The following is a 15,206-nucleotide window of genomic DNA, read 5'->3' on the forward strand; positions in this document are numbered from 1 at the left end:
AACTCCTCACTCCTCAAGCTGTTCATCCTGTAGGAATTTGGCCTCTATTAGTTCTTACTACAAGGGCTTGTCTGTCTTGCACCTCTAAGTGTGGCAGGTATGAATCTCATCCTCAAATGTAGGAGCGTACATGAAATAACACATTTCCTTAATTGTAATAAAGTACCTTCATTTCTCCTCCCCTCATCCTCCCCTGCTGGAATGCTCTAAATTTTGAGGTTTCACAGAGTACTACAAGGAAGGCCCTCCAGGGATAGTGAATGTCAGCACTAACCTGTTTGGTTCCCCAGGTCTGGAGCTCTTGATTTCTCCCGGTCACATCTGGGACTTGGGACTGACTGCCTCTTGCAATGAAAGTCAGAGCCATTCTTTCCCATTTCCTGGAAGGGGAAACAGCCCTGGCTGTCCCAGAACCCCATACTTCTCTGTCTCCTATCAGAAGGGGGTCCCCACTCTCCATTTCCTGCCCTGGGACACTGCCCCTTCCCTCAAGCTCTGTCCTCTTCCTTGTTCTTCCACAATAGATTTTTTTATAGCCCAATAACTCAAAGTTTAACCACTAGTGAGCAACAACTAAGCTAGCACTTTCCTGGCAGGACAAAAGCATTTCATCTTCAAACTCTCCCCGGAGGGAAGGAGAACTTTCCATTCTATCTTTCCAGCACCACTGGAAAGAAAAGAAACCCCAGAACAGTTTAATTTCCGAGTCACCTAATGCAGTGATTCACCCAGTAGGTGCTCAGGTAAAATTTTCCCAACGTAATAGCCTCACATCGCAGCACCTCTGCCTGGATGTTTTTCACTAGGAGCCCCTACGCGACGTCGCTAGGGATAACCCGGCGAAAACGAAAGACTACAAGTCCCAGGCTGCCTTGCGGTGGGCGACACGCGCCGCGAGGTCCTGGGAGGAGACGTGGCAGAGCGCGGCGCCTCCGCGCCGGACCGGAAAGCCCAGGGAGGTGGCAGTGGCGGGAGGGCCGGAGCCATGGCAGCCAAGGGGGCTGGTGGGGGGCGCTGGGAGGTGGTGAAGAAGGGGCGGCGGCCCGGGGCCGGCGGCAGCGGTAGAAGCGGCGGAGGGGACCGCCGGGCTCTCGGGGAGGCGAACGGTGTGTGGAAGTACGACCTGACCCGTGAGTACCCACCCGGCCGGCCGCCCGCGCCGCCACCGCCACCGGCCCCGGGCCTGCCCCTCCGGAGAGGTAGCGGGCAGCCCCCGGAGCCCCGGGCTCTCCTGCCGCCCGGCTACCGCGCCCTGCCTCTTGAGCCTCACAGGAGGTGGACAGCGCTGGGAGGGGGGCTGCCCTCGCCTAGCAGAGGAGTAAACTGAGGCCCAGGGGTGTCAGATGCCTTTCGCAGGATCCCATGTCAGAGGGGACCGGACTGCGGTCTGCACACACGCTCCAACCGGCTGTCCCCGGCCCTAGCCTGGCCTGTCAGGGCGGGTGTCTGCGAGCTGGGGAGAGACCGCCTTCATGGTACACCGTCTGCCTCCTTGCGTGACCCGCAGTGTTGTGGGGTGCGGGTAGGCCGTCCAGAGGCCCGGCAGAGGGAAGGCTGACTCTCCATTCCCGACTCCCACCAAGCCTCGTAAGCGGGGCCTGTTTCCCCAAAGTCTCCTGGGGGACTGCAGAAAGCTTGCCACTTGTTGATTAGAGAGTTGTCCCATTGGAGCCAAGATGGGAAAGTCCTGCCCTCCAGAACTGGTAGCCACTCACCAAGGAAGCCAGCCCTCTGTATGCATCTCCACTAGTTCCCACATACTCTGGTTTATCTAAAGAAATCTCTGCCCGGTTCTGTGAAAGAGCCCGTGAACTCCGATGCTGCCATGACTGAAAGAAGCAGGAGGGCTCCCCTGCCCTGCTCCTTGAGCAGGACAGCTAGAAGGGGTGTTGAGGCAGGTTCTTCACTGAAGATGAACAAGGTGACAATGTGGGGGAAGGGACCGCTGTCCCTGTGAGGCCCTCATGACTCAAGGATACCCCCCCCCGCCCCCCGCCCCCCGCCCATTGTCTGCCTGTCATTACCCCAGCTCCAATCCAGACGACAAGCACCCTCTATGAGCGGGGCTTTGAAAGAATCCTCAAGCGACAGAATAAGGAGCAAGTTCCACCTCCTGCTGCAGAGCCCAAGAAACCAGCAAACAAGAAGCAGACTAAGAAGGTGGCGACCCTCACCAACCAAAACCAGAAGCAGGGTCGCTTCCGCAGCCTGGAAGAGGCGCTGAAAGCTGTGAGTGTCCCTAGACCTGAGGTGGGGAGACAAGAGTAGCATGAGGTATAGAGAAGATGAAAGGCATAGGTGGGGGATGGCCACTGGGGGCCTGTGGAATTTGGGATGCCACTGACTGGGAGGAGGCATTCGGGAAAGGGCAGAAACCCCAAGGGATAGAACGTTTGCATTTGAGACAGACAGGAAATAAGTCTGTAGGGAAACCTGGATTAGTACGAGGAGAGCCTCGAAGATCGGGGATACCAGGGTGGGGGTAAAGAAACACCTGTGGTTCCTTGCCCCATGGAAGCTGCGATCTTTCATCTTCCATCTGGTCCCCTTGCACATGTAAAGGGCTTGAGAGTATAGGGTCTTGAGACCAGCAATCCCAGCTGTGCTGTGTTTTCTAAATATCTGGATGCAGCGATACTGTGGCATTCCACATACTTCACATTTAAAAGCAGAAATCCTCTTTTACCTTCAACCCTTCACCCATTTTCCCAGCTCCACCCTGTTTCCCTAAACTCACTCGTAACTGACCTCGGTGGGGGCCTGTGTCCCGGCAGCTGGATGTGGCAGCTCTGCAGAAGGAACTGGACAAGAGCCAGAGCGTGTTCTCTGGGAACCCCTCCGTGTGGCTGAAGGACCTGGCCAGCTATCTCAACTACAAACTGCAGGCGCCTCTAAGTGAGCCCACGCTGAGCCAGCATACACATGGTTAGTTCTTCGACCTCCCTCAAAATCAGACAAGTTTGAGAAAATACTGAAAGGGCCATATGTAAACACATTAGTTAGCAACAGAGCCCAGTGTCCCCACTGTCCTGATTTATGTGCGTCATGCAAGCTGTTCTCAAATCGTCACAGCTGGGGAAGTGGGCCTCACTGGGACAGGGAGGATGCCAGCCTAGCGCAGGGACCTCTGCGTGCATTCGCCATCTCAGGGAGTGCAGCCGAGCTCTCAAAGCTGGCAGGGGCTTCTGATGCTAGGACACATGTGGAACCTTTCGGCCCCAGATTATCCCTACAGCCTGGTAAGCCGGGAGCTTCGTGGGATCATCCGAGGGCTGCTGGCCAAGGCAGCGGGGTCTCTGGAGCTCTTTTTTGACCACTGTCTGTTCACTATGCTGCAAGAGCTGGATAAGACACCAGGTGAGAGGGGGTGCCCCCCTGTGAGGGATAGCCCCACCCCATCTTGGGAACCTACTACTCCCTTTTCCTACTTCCAGATTGCCAGGGTAGTTCTGATTCCAGCAAAGAAATGTGCTAATCTCAATATTCTTTTGGAAAGAGAGGAAGAGGGCAGCCCGGGTGGCTCAGCAGTTTAGCACTGCCTTCAGCCCAGGGTGTGATCCTGGAGTCCCGGGATCGAGTCCCACATTGGGCTTCCTGCATGGAGCCTGCTTCTCCCTCTGCCTGTGTCTCTGCCTCCTTCTCTCTCTCTCTGTGTGTGTGTGTCTCTCATGAATAAATAAATAAAATCTTCAAAAAAAAAAAGGAAAGAGAGGAAGATGTTAGGAGTCATTGGCCCTGGATTCTGGGCTCACCGCTGCTAGAAGGGAGATTTCGGTTTTGGGATGCCAAGTAACATATGTAGGTCTGAGAACACCTGTCTCTCCAGGGGAGTCACTACATGGATACCGCATCTGTATCCAGGCCGTTCTGCAAGACAAGCCCAAGATTGCCACCATGAACCTGGGCAAGGTGAGCTCAGGGTGGTGGTGGGAACGCCGGAAGGGGGGCCACTGGGACTGGGGAGGCTGGGCAGATTCTATACCGTTGAACCTAATTAGGGGACAGTGGAAGCTCTGTGAGACCAGTAACACTGCTGACACTTGCTCCGCGTCTGCTTTATATAGGCATGAGGTAGATGCTACTGTTATGCTTACTTTATAGATGAGAAGATGGAGCTACAGGGGGATTCAGTAACTTTCCTAATTAGTGAACTAGTTTAAGTGGCAAGTACGGGTGCAGGCCACAGCCCAGTGCCGGACCGCATGGTCTGCATCACTACCCTGTACTACCCCAGTGCTGCACCGCCCCATGGCCTGTCCCTTCTCTCCCTTTTGGCATCTCTTCCTACCTGGCTTTGGGGGTGCTCCTGGTGCTTTGCCTTGTCACAACCTGCCTTTCCCACTGGTCTCCTCAGTTCCTGGAACTGCTAAGGTCTCACCAGAGCCGACCGGCAAAGTGTCTGACAATCATGTGGGCCCTGGGTCAAGCAGGTTTTACCAACCTCGCTGAAGGACTGAAAGGTAAGAAAGATGTAGGGGAGAAAAAGGGATGGCCTTGGGGGCAGGGAGCTCCTCTTTAACATCCCCCGTGGGTCCAAGCCTGAGGCTCCCTCCCTGACCTTTGTTTCCTTAGTGTGGCTGGGGATCATGCTGCCTGTGCTGGGCATCAAGTCTCTTTCTCCCTTTGCCATCGCGTACCTGGATCGGCTGCTCCTGTGAGTAATTGGTGGGGGGTGGGGTGGGGGTAGGGGATCAGCCAGGAGGGCCCATGGTGTCCACAGTAGCTGTTTGAGCAAAACAAGATGCTGTGGTCCTGGTCTCCATAGCTGTGGGGAAACCAGGACCAGCTCCTCCCAGTCAGAACTCAATGGTGAGGAAGGAAAGAGAGGAAACCATTAAGGGGTAGGGATGAGGCTGAGTGTATGCCCATTTTCTTAGATGTTGGTCTCAGCTGGGATCACAGCCTGCCTGGTAGTCTTCCGCAAGTCTGTTTCCTGCTTTCCCCCGTAGGATGCACCCCAACCTCACCAAGGGCTTTGGCATGATTGGCCCCAAGGACTTCTTCCCGCTTCTGGACTTTGCCTACATGCCCAACAACTCCCTGACACCCAGGTAGGACTACCCTGGGGCACACCTGCTGTGAAGGATCCCAGCAGAGGCTGGAGCAGGCTGTATATTTCCTGTCCGTTCTCCAACCACCCAAAATCTGAGATTTTCAACCTGCCCATTGAACCTGACCGTTCAAGGGATCGGTGAACCCCCTGAAGTTATATGGACCCTCAGGTGTGATTGGCATATGGGCATTTTCCTGGGGAGAAGATCCATGACTTCCAACAGATTTTCCAAGGAGTCGTTGAGTCTAAAAAGACTCTGAGCCATTATAAGGCCCTTAGTGACTCTGCTCCCACAGGCAGGGCAGAAAGTCAGCCAAGCAAAAGGGACATATCACGTAGCTCCTTTTAGACCTGGTGCCTGGCTCTCCTCCCACCCCCACCCCAGCCTGCAGGAGCAGCTGTGTCAGCTCTACCCTCGACTGAAGGTGCTGGCATTTGGGGCGAAGCCGGAATCCACCCTGCATACGTATTTCCCCTCCTTCCTGTCCAGAGCCACCCCTAGCTGCCCTCCTGAGATGAAGAAAGAGGTGAGGAAATGATGGGAGGCCACCGCAGAGGTCCTTACCTGCTGACAGGGGCCCTGCCTTCACAGAACCCGTTTCCTGGGCCTCTCCTTAGCACATTCCTGACAGCCACCTGACCACTCATGGGCCACCCTCACAGGGACAGAGCTAAAAGGACGCACGTTCACGTCTGGCTGGTCTCTGATGTTCTGCCTCTTGTTGACAGATGATCTTCAAGCTCAAGCTCTAGCTTGAGAGCCGCAGCCTCCCCCTTGTGGGCTCTCAGATTTCTGGGGTCTTGGCACAATTTCTCTGTCCTCTGGGGTGGGAGTGTTGCCTGGGAGGCACTGTCTCCCTCCAGCATCCCCCCGCCCCAGCAGCCTCTCCTGTCCCCTCTCCCCTGTGCAGCTCCTGAGCAGCCTGACCGAGTGTCTGACGGTGGACCCCCTCAGCGCCAGTGTCTGGAGGCAGTTGTACCCCAAGCACTTGTCACAGTCCAGGCAGGTGGGGGTGGGGGGCTGCCCACCTCTGATGCATAGGGAAATGCCTTATTCCATGCTTCCCAGCCTGTCCCTGGCCTAGAAGCAGAAGGGGAACATTTGTCACTGTCCTTCGAGTTTGTGCCTCTCAAATTGAGTGGGAACATTTCTGGGTTGGCCTCTAGGAGGCTGCTCATTGTGGGAGGGAAGTGAAGGAGCCAGGGCCTAATGGGGGCCAGGAGGATTGGAGGGGCCCAGTGAGCCCCCTGATTGGAAGGGGTTGTGCTTTCCCCATAGCCTGCTGCTGGAACACCTGCTCAGGTCCTGGGAGCAGATTCCCAAGAAGGTGAGGAGCTGGGAGGACATGGCAGGCTGAGCCTCGTCCGGGTTCTGGGTTCGTACCCCTCAACCACTGCCCTCCCTTTGCTGAGAAGGCGCTGTACTCATGCATTTGGCGTGGACAGTGAAGCAGGGTGGAGGCTCAGAGTTCCCTCACAGACTAAATGTTAACCTCTCAACCCAGACTTTCTTATCCTGCAGACACAGAAGTCTTTGCAGGAAACCATCCAATCCTTCAAGCTTACCAACCAGGAGCTGCTGAGGAAGGGCAGCTGCAACAGTCAGGATGCTGCCACCTGCGACACAGCCTGCAAGGTGCCAGCCCCCAGCCCTCCCTGACCCACACACCAGCCTACACCTCTGACCAGCACCCCTGGCCCCCCTGTCCGTGGAGCCGCCCTGTCTCTGGGGTCGTGTGAGGGCTTGATCCTCTTCCTGGAATGGAAGGCCTGGCTTGAGGCCTTCCTTCCGGATGAAGGACCACCCCCTCCTTCTGACCACTGCTCCCCTCCACTGCCCCTTCTCCTCACAGGGCCTTTTGCAGCAGGCACAGGGCTACCGGCTGCCCTGGACACGGCTACTCCTATTGGTGCTGATCTTTGCCATAGGTTTCCTGTGCCATGACTTCCAGTCACACAGCTCCTTCCAGGGTAAGCGAGAATTGGCAGGCAAGGGAGATAACGTGAGGGTGAGGCACAGAGCTAGGTGTAGCACCCCCTGGCCCTCACACATAGCTTTGCCCTGATACTACAGAAGAGACTCTTTCAGACAGGCTTTTCTGTCCACAACTATGACGTTACCACTTCAGATTGGACTGCTGCTTTGCCGTAGAGATGTTTGCATAGTCATAGTCTTGCTTGAGTAAGTGTTACCTCCTTTTTAACTCCTGAGGAAATTGAGAGTCAGATTTAGTAGTTAGCTTAAGATCACAGCTGGTAAGTAGATGGGTGGACCCTCAGACCCAAGGCTCCCTGACACTTACCTGGCTACCTCACTCCAGTTCACACCTGGCCCAGCAGGAGAAATGAGCTCAGCTCCACGGGCCTGCATCCCTCCCTCTGAGCAAGCGCGCTCTGGAGCGGATCGGAGCCAGCTCTGCAGCCCTGCGAGCACATGAGTTCTGCTCCCCTGGACCTGCTCTGGGGCCTGGAGTGTCTCTCCCTGCCCCCCCTCACCCCCCAGCTCACCAGAGGCCCCCTTTACTCAGCCTCCCTTTCTGGCCGGTTGCTTCGATCATCTGGGTTCTTGCCTGCTGGCCAGCAAGTGTGTGCCAAGATCTACTCCTACAGCCTGCAGGGCTACAGGTGAGCCCTCGTAGGGGGTGCGGCGGGGCGAGGCAGGAGGGAGAGGGCCAGGTTTTCAGAGTGGTGACGGCATCAGTGGGAAATGATAACACTTTCCCCTTCTCAAGGCCTCCCTTCCCCACAGCTGTTCTTGGGGAGCTGAGCCATCTGAGGAAACTCAGCCTCCCTCTCTCCGCCCGATTGCCTCTTACAGCTGGCTAGAGGAGACTTTGCCGGCCTGGGGCTCCCACCTACTGACCATGCTGAGGCCCAGTTTGCAGCTGGCCTGGGCCCACACCAATGCCACAATCAGCTTTCTTTCTTCCCACTGTGCCTCCCACCTTGCCTGGTTTGGTGACAGCCTTGCTAGCCTCTCCCAGAGGGTAAGTTGGAGATAGGGAGGTCAGAGAAGGGCTGGCCTCCCCAGGGGCTGGAATGTCATCCTCACATGGAACAGGTCCTCAGGGCCAGGATGCATTCTCCACTCTCTGTGCTCCAGCTACAGGTACCTGATACGCTGATCCAGCTGCTCCAGTCTCTGCAGGAGCTGCTCCTGCTTCTTTACCAGAATGTGCTGCTGCCATTGTGGCACATACTGCTGGAAGCCCTGGCCCGGGCCCAGGAGCACTGCCATGAGGCATGCAGGTGAGACCCTCCTCCAAAGCTCCAGCAGGAGCCCGAGAGCCCCATGCCCCTTCCCCAGAGACAAGGCTCTGTCCAGTCTCTCACCAAGCCCTACTCCAGCCCTCGGCCACTCTGGGATGCGGGATAGGGGTCTGAGCTGCAATCCTGTGACCTGACCCAGCACTGCTTCCCAACTCCCACAAATGTTCTGCTTTCCTCCCAGGGGTGAAGTGACCTGGGACTGCGTGAAGACACAGCTCAGTGAGGCTGCCCGCTGGGTCTGGCTCTGCCTACAGGACATCACCGTGGCTTTCTTGGACTGGGCACTTGCCATGATATCCCAGCAATAGGCCCTGCCTCCCTGGCCACCAGGCCTGTCTTGGGGCAGGCCATCTGAGACTGCTGGCAGGCAGAGGGCAGCCATTCTGCAGAAGTCTTCTTGTACCTGGTGCCTAAGTTCTGCCTCCTAGGGAGTAACCGGTTACCTCTGCCCCAGTTCCTCCATCTCCAATGGGGACTGAGCCCAGAGATACATCAGCCTCCTCCTACCCCTGATCCCACTGAACGCTTTTTGGGCCCTGTTGCATGTAGCTCCCAGCCTCTGTCCTCAGGCTGCTAACCTTCTGTAGGCCCCTCTCATCTCCTGCTCTCCACTTCTTTCCATCTCATTCCCAAAGCCCCAGACAGCTCATCTCCCAGAAGGTGGGGTTCTACTGAGTGACAGCTACATTCTGATGAATGATTCCTGCTCCCAGACTTTAGCCACAGTGGAACAAGGGAAGAGGCCTCCAGAAGAACATAGCATCATAGTGGGCAACGGCAACTTCACCTCGGCCCTCAGCCTGCATGGGCCTGTCAGAGGGCTGGGCCAAAGGACCTCTCACCTCTGGACGCCCAATATCTGTCCTTTGAGGCGCTTCACTGCCCTCTGCGTCATCATCCTACTTCTTTACTCTCCCCTCTCCCCCTTCGGTGCCTGGGGACCTTCCCTCCGGGTTCAGCTTCTCCCCGCCGCCTGCCCCTACCACCTGTCTGGGGAGCAAAGCCCAAGTAGTTGTGTGCCTTGGGCCCAGTGGACCTTCCAGCAGCCTGTTGACACAGGATTCAGCATATGGCTCCTTGGTACACCTACTGGGTGGAATAAAGGACACAGATTTGATTGCTAGCTTTCCTCTCTGCATCCCCATGCAGGAATTCCCATAGTTGTAAACAGGACAACAGAATATCGGGCACACACATGTTCTCCTTTGGCCCCCTGCCCTCTGGGGGTTGTAGCCACTGGCTGCAGGTGAGCTTCTGGCAGGGAAAGCTCACACCCATCATTCTAAATGCTGGCCTGTTGAGGATTCCAGACACTCCTTTTGCTCCCCTAATCCTATCATTTCACTTGTCACTGTGCTTCATGTCCCAAGGTTTGCCTTGATAGCTGAAGTATTTTCTTGTTAAAGATTTTATTTATTCATAAGAGACAGAGACACGGGGCAGAGGGAGAAGCAGATTCCCTGTAGGGAGCCTGACATGGGACTTGATCCCAGGACCCTGGGATCACGCCCTGAGCTAAAGGTAGATGCTCAACCACTGAGCCACCCAGGTTCCCCTAGCTTAAGTATTTGAAGCTGGAAAGAGGAGGGAGTCAACCAAGGGAATACTTGTTCTGTGACCCATAGTGTCCTCTTCCTTGCCAGGACCTTAATGTGTTAGTTGGTTTTACAAGGCAATGAGTGAAAGATTTAGGACTCTAAGAGACCCATGAGTCTAAGGTCTATGGCCAAAGTCCCTTTTTGTGTTTGACTTGAAACTCTAAGAACTGAACAGACTCAGCTCTCACCTCAGGTTTCTTTCCTTGAATGTTTCAAATCTAAGCAGTACTGGCAGTGCACTGCCCACTCCAGCTCCCACAGGTTACTTCCTGCTTCTAGCAGATGCCTGAGGGGACAGCAGGATGATGGCCAGCTACCACTTTCCCATTCGCTTGTCACCCTGAGACTGCCTTGACTTCTCAGTGGGAAGACTATAAAGTAGCAAGTGTAGAAAAATCTTGACCCAAAGTGAGGTCATGAGTACAATAGCGTCTCACATTTGTGTTCCCTTTCCTTGTTAGGCTAGAACCGTGTTACCGCTTGAGAGTTAAGCGGCGCACATTGGACTGAACCCCGGCTCCCCTAGTGGCAGGTAACCATGACAATTGTCCCGGAAAAAAATGAAAAATCCCACCTGGCAACTAAGGTCTGGAGCTGCTGGGTGGGACTGCAAGGGTCCCAAGAACTCACTTCTTCCCAATCAGGAACAAACAGGTTCAGTGCTTAGGAATAGTGAGTCTGGTTGGCAACAGCACAGGACAAGGAAAATGAGGACCCTGTCCTGATGACACTGAATCACCAGGGCTGCTGGACTGCTACAATCCAGTGACTCCAAGAATGTTGCCTAACGTGTGCACTGGTTTCCAGTGTGTGTAGCAAGTTTACCTTGGGTTCCTTCAACCTTCTGACCTAGAATCCTGGGGTACAACATTTGATCAACTTTGGTCAGCTGGGGTCTCTACAGCCTCTTTCGGGGACACCAATACCTTAATTGGCTTTATTTGATAAACAGTTGTTTGACTCAATACTGGAACTGTCCAAAATTTTTCCTGGGTCAGAGAAGTAGTCCCAACATTGCACCCGCTGCCCTTTAAAGCAGATGTTTCACGTTTTGCAGACCTGTCAAAGCCCAGGAATCCAAGCTGAGCCAGTGAGTTGAGCCAATGTGGACCAGTAGAGTAGACTCCTACTGACAGGTGTGCTCTCACAGTAGGACTCTTGATTGGAGGAACAGAAGTAACCTGACACCTCAGAGGGTCACATCTGGACATTGTAACTTTACTTTTCACACAGCTGGAGTTCCACAGAAAACTGGCATGTTTGAGTCTGGTTATCGCTTACCAACTTGAGTTATGACCGACTCTTGTATGGGCCTGCAAGTCATAGCACATGACTCATTTGAACCACTTGTTTCCAAAAGTCAAAGCACGTTTCTGGATTTGAGCCCAGTCTACAGCTCCAGCTTTACAGCCGGGCAGCTTGATGGGTGATCTGCTTACCAGGAACTGAGAGCATTGCTAGACTCACCTGCCGCATTACCAGTACACTCTCAAATGCCATCACCCTTGGGGTGGAGGGTTTCCCACAGAGACAAACAGGCCTGCCCTGCCCCATTCCAGAAGGACCCAGTTGACAATTACATGGAAATGTCAGTGGTTATCTGACCTCTGAGCATCTTAATCTTCTCTCTCCTAAAGGACTTTGGGTTTAAGTGAACATGTAAGGTGATCCATCCTTTTCTACATATTCTTCATGGGTCTGCTCCCTAATGGGTTGGAGGGGATGAAGGCTTGCTTTTCCCCATGTGGTATTCCATTTTACTGGGCAATTCCATCACCCCAAGCTTGAAATATAAGAAGGAATTTGGAGACAAGATATGGGGAGCTTCCACCATTCGGGCTATGAGTGAATACTTGTTGAATATTGAATAATCTGCTTATTAATAAAAACTCTGAATTCAGACACATTGTTGGATGTGCCTTGATATATGTATTTTTATTATGTTAGCACATCAGTTATTACTTTTTTGATGGACTTTAGAATTTTAGGTTCACATCAGAATTGAGCAAAAAGTACATATGCCTTGTCCCGTGCACCCACACAGCCCTCCACCGTCAACATCAGTGAACTGGCACTGACACATTGTTATCACCCAAAGTCTGTAGTTTACATTAAACATACTTTGTATGATTTTAGTCTTTTTAAGTTTATTGAGACTTGTTCTGTAGCCTGGCATGTGGCCCATCCAGGAGAATGTTCCATGAGTGCAGGAAAAGAATATGTATTCTGCTATTGTTGGGTGGAAGGTTCTGTGCCTGTCTGTTCGGTCTCGGTGCATTGATCAAGGCCTCCATTTCCTTACTGAGCTTATCACATAAACATCCTTAATGTTAAAGAACTCCTACAAATCAAGAAAAGCCTCAACATAACAATAAAAAAATGGATAAAAGACAATTCATTGAAGGGGCTCCTGGCTGGCTCAGTGAGTAGAGCATGTGACTCTTGATCTCATAGTTGTGAATTCAGGCCCTACATGGGCACAGAGATTACTTAAAAAAAAAAAAAAAAAAGACAATTCATTGAAAACTGCAAATAAACGATAAAGTCCATTTCATTGGTAAAGTACAAATTTCAAATAAGTTACCACTTACTTTTGCCTATTAACAAAGATTTTTAAGTGATAATATACTCAGTGAATGTTGTGCTAGAAATCAGTGTAATGTTTCTGGGAAGTAATTTGGTAATATTCATCAAAAGGTTTAAAAGTTCTGTAGTATTTTACCAAAGAATTCCACTCCTGAAAATATGTTCTAGAGACTAGAGAAGAGAAATATGGACAAAGATTTATGTACAAGAGCATTTATTATAGTAGTATGAATAAATTAAAATTTGGATGTAAACTGTGTCTAATAATAAGATGAACATTACAATAAAATTGTTGTAACACTTTTACAACCAAAATGGGAAAATGGCTATTTGAATGACGGTTTCAAAGAATTTTTATTTTTTTTATTTTTTTATTTTTTTTCAAAGAATTTTTAATGACATAAAAAAATTCTTATAACTGAGCTCAATTTGTTGAAATATTGACTATAATAAAAAAATACAGAAGAGTGTTGGCAAGGATGTGGAGAAATTGGAACCCTCCTGCATTGCTAATGGGAATGTAGAATGGTTCAGCCATTGTGGAAAACAGTTTGGTGGTTCCTCAAGGAGTTAAAACAGTTACCAGAAACCCCAGCAATTCCACACAAATTTGTACACGAATAGAACAGAATAGCACTTCAGTTCATGAAAGCCAAAAGGTGGAAACAGCCCAAATGCCCATCAACATATGAATGGACAAACAAAATGGTGTATTAGTACATGGAATATTACTCAGCCATTAAAAGGGAGCAGGTGCTGACACATGATACAACATGTTTTTTTTTTTTTTTATTGTATTTATTCATGAAACACACACAGAAAGAGAGAGAGAGAGAGAGGGGCAGAGACACAGGCAGAGGGAGAAGCAGGCTCCATGCAGGGAGCCTGATGTGGGACTTGATCCCGAGTCACATGGATGAGTTGCAACAATACTATGACAAGTGACAAAAATCAGACACAAAAGGTCACGTATTTTATTTTTTCTTTTATATGAGATCTCCAGAATAGGCAAATCCATAGAGAGAAAGCAGATTAGTGGTTGCCTGGGTACGGGGGAAGTGATGGCAGGGAATGATTGCGTAAAGGGTACAGGGTGTTCTTCTGGGGTAACTTTTTAAAAAAAGTTTGGAAACTAGAGAGAAATGATAATTTGCACAGTACTGTGAATGCACTAAGTGCCACTGACTTGTTCATACTTTAAAATGGCAAATTGTACGTTGTGAATCTCGCCTTAAAAAAAAAAAATGGCAACATAATTGAGTATGTTCCTTTTCCCAGCATCCCCTCCCCTCAAGAAACCCAGCCAGCCAGCACGCTAAACACCGAGCCAAGAAAACTGCCCAAGTTAACGCTCTGGGACACAATGATGGCATTTGCAGCAACAGAGCGAAGTTAAACGGGGAAATTGGTGGGAAGAAGTTAACCTCCTGCTTTGTGGGTGGGCGCAAGGGTGAAAGCCGAGCTGTGCCCAGTGACCTCAGAGACCTCGGATTTAAAGATGAGCCTGAGAGATAAGGCTCAGAGCTGCGAATGGGCCAGAAACCATCCCCCGCCCACCTGCATTTGCGCAGGGCGACTGTGGCTCCAGGTGGCACGGGCCGCAGGGCTGGAGACGCCCCGGGTCCCCGCACACCCACTCCGCCGCACCCCTAAGCAAGGCTCCACGGGGGAGTGGGGGTGTTAGGTTTCAGAGCCCCTAGGTACTTGGTGGGCAAAGGAGGGTCGGCCGGCCTTCCAGGCCCCTGGAAAGAGGCGCGAAGGGGCGCCGGGGGGTGGGGGGGCGGCGGCGCCGGTGCATCTCGCTCGGGGCTGCTCGGCGCCGGCCGCCAAGTCCGACCCCGCCGCCCGGGGCCTGCGCGCCGCCCGCAGCTCGGCGGCTCACACGGCTCAGGCTCCAGCCAGAACGAATAGATTCTGACGACACGCGGTTAACTGACCGAATGAATGTCCTTCACAGCAGGAGAGCAGCAGGATTTTATTGGCGCCCGAAGGGAAAATTAGAGCAAATAACGAAAGTAAGCCCTCGGTTTTGGAAGCTGGGCTTGCGCCTTGCAACCGGGGAGCACACTGCGCCCGCGCCGCGCAGGGCGAAGGCTGCCCAGCAGCCAGGGGGCGCGGGCGGGATCTCAAAACGTCCTCAACCCTATAAAAGCCACGGGCGGGGGGGGGGGGGGGGGGCGAGGAGGTGCAGGAGGGCGCTGCGCTCGCTTTTTTGTTTGGTAAAAAGCAGGGAAATGGAAAGGAAGTGTATTGCCCATTTCCTTCGTCCAGAGTTGGGAAGCGGGTCCTCCGCTCGCTCTTCAGTTCCCGGCTTCCTTTGTTCTGTGCAGCGCGGAGGGGCTCCGCGGAGCGAGCTCCTTTATAAAGGGGGGCGGGGGGGCAGCTATGCCGAGAGACGTTCCGAGCTTGTCATAGTGCGGCCTTGGTGAGCATTAGAGAGGAACTGGCAGGTGCCGAGAGCAGCGGAGCCTTCGATAGCTCAGTTGGTAGAGCGGAGGACTGTAGTGGTGTGAGTTGCGGCAATCCTTAGGTCGCTGGTTCGATTCCGGCTCGAAGGACTTCGTACAATATTTTTAGTTTCCGCTTAATTCAGTTACCCGTAGGAAGAAAGTTTCACTCCAAGGCCCGCTGTGCATTTGCAGAAGCACTGCAGATGTTCGGTAAAGCCCAAGTGCAGTTGTAACGTGGGCAGGATCCAA

General features: G+C 52.7%; 1 protein-coding gene and 1 non-coding gene across 2 annotated transcripts; both read left to right on the plus strand.

Moving 5' to 3' along the window:
- The first annotated feature begins 940 nt into the window (after window positions 1–940).
- TMEM214 (transmembrane protein 214) lies at window positions 941–9,440 on the plus strand. The gene is made up of 17 exons (XM_025454408.3): window positions 941–1,130; window positions 2,030–2,229; window positions 2,775–2,925; window positions 3,223–3,357; window positions 3,827–3,909; window positions 4,355–4,460; window positions 4,573–4,654; window positions 4,950–5,051; window positions 5,439–5,580; window positions 5,965–6,056; window positions 6,333–6,381; window positions 6,576–6,689; window positions 6,907–7,024; window positions 7,582–7,678; window positions 7,872–8,040; window positions 8,157–8,302; window positions 8,505–9,440. The coding sequence occupies exons 1-17, from the start codon at window positions 986–988 to the stop codon at window positions 8,629–8,631; spliced, it is 2,058 nt and encodes a 685-aa protein (XP_025310193.1). The 5' UTR covers window positions 941–985; the 3' UTR covers window positions 8,632–9,440.
- A 5,535-nt stretch (window positions 9,441–14,975) lies between these two features.
- On the plus strand, window positions 14,976–15,065 carry TRNAY-GUA (transfer RNA tyrosine (anticodon GUA)). Its single transcript is given in 2 exon segments — window positions 14,976–15,012; window positions 15,030–15,065. It is a non-coding gene; the product is annotated as a tRNA-Tyr (tRNA).
- Window positions 15,066–15,206: the final 141 nt, after the last annotated feature.

The sequence above is a fragment of the Canis lupus genome, chromosome 17 (genome assembly GCF_003254725.2).
Source record: "Canis lupus dingo isolate Sandy chromosome 17, ASM325472v2, whole genome shotgun sequence".
In the NCBI taxonomy this organism is placed as follows: domain Eukaryota; kingdom Metazoa; phylum Chordata; class Mammalia; order Carnivora; family Canidae; genus Canis; species Canis lupus.

Bases quoted from the DNA above. Each gene is read 5' to 3' on its own strand.
- TMEM214 (XM_025454408.3), top strand. From the start codon at position 986: ATGGCAGCCAAGGGGGCTGGTGGGGGGCGCTGGGAGGTGGTGAAGAAG. The intron at 4,461-4,572 runs GTAAGAAAGATG...TTGTTTCCTTAG, and splicing joins CCTCGCTGAAGGACTGAAAG to TGTGGCTGGGGATCATGCTG. The intron at 5,581-5,964 runs GTGAGGAAATGA...TCCCCTGTGCAG, and splicing joins CTCCTGAGATGAAGAAAGAG to CTCCTGAGCAGCCTGACCGA.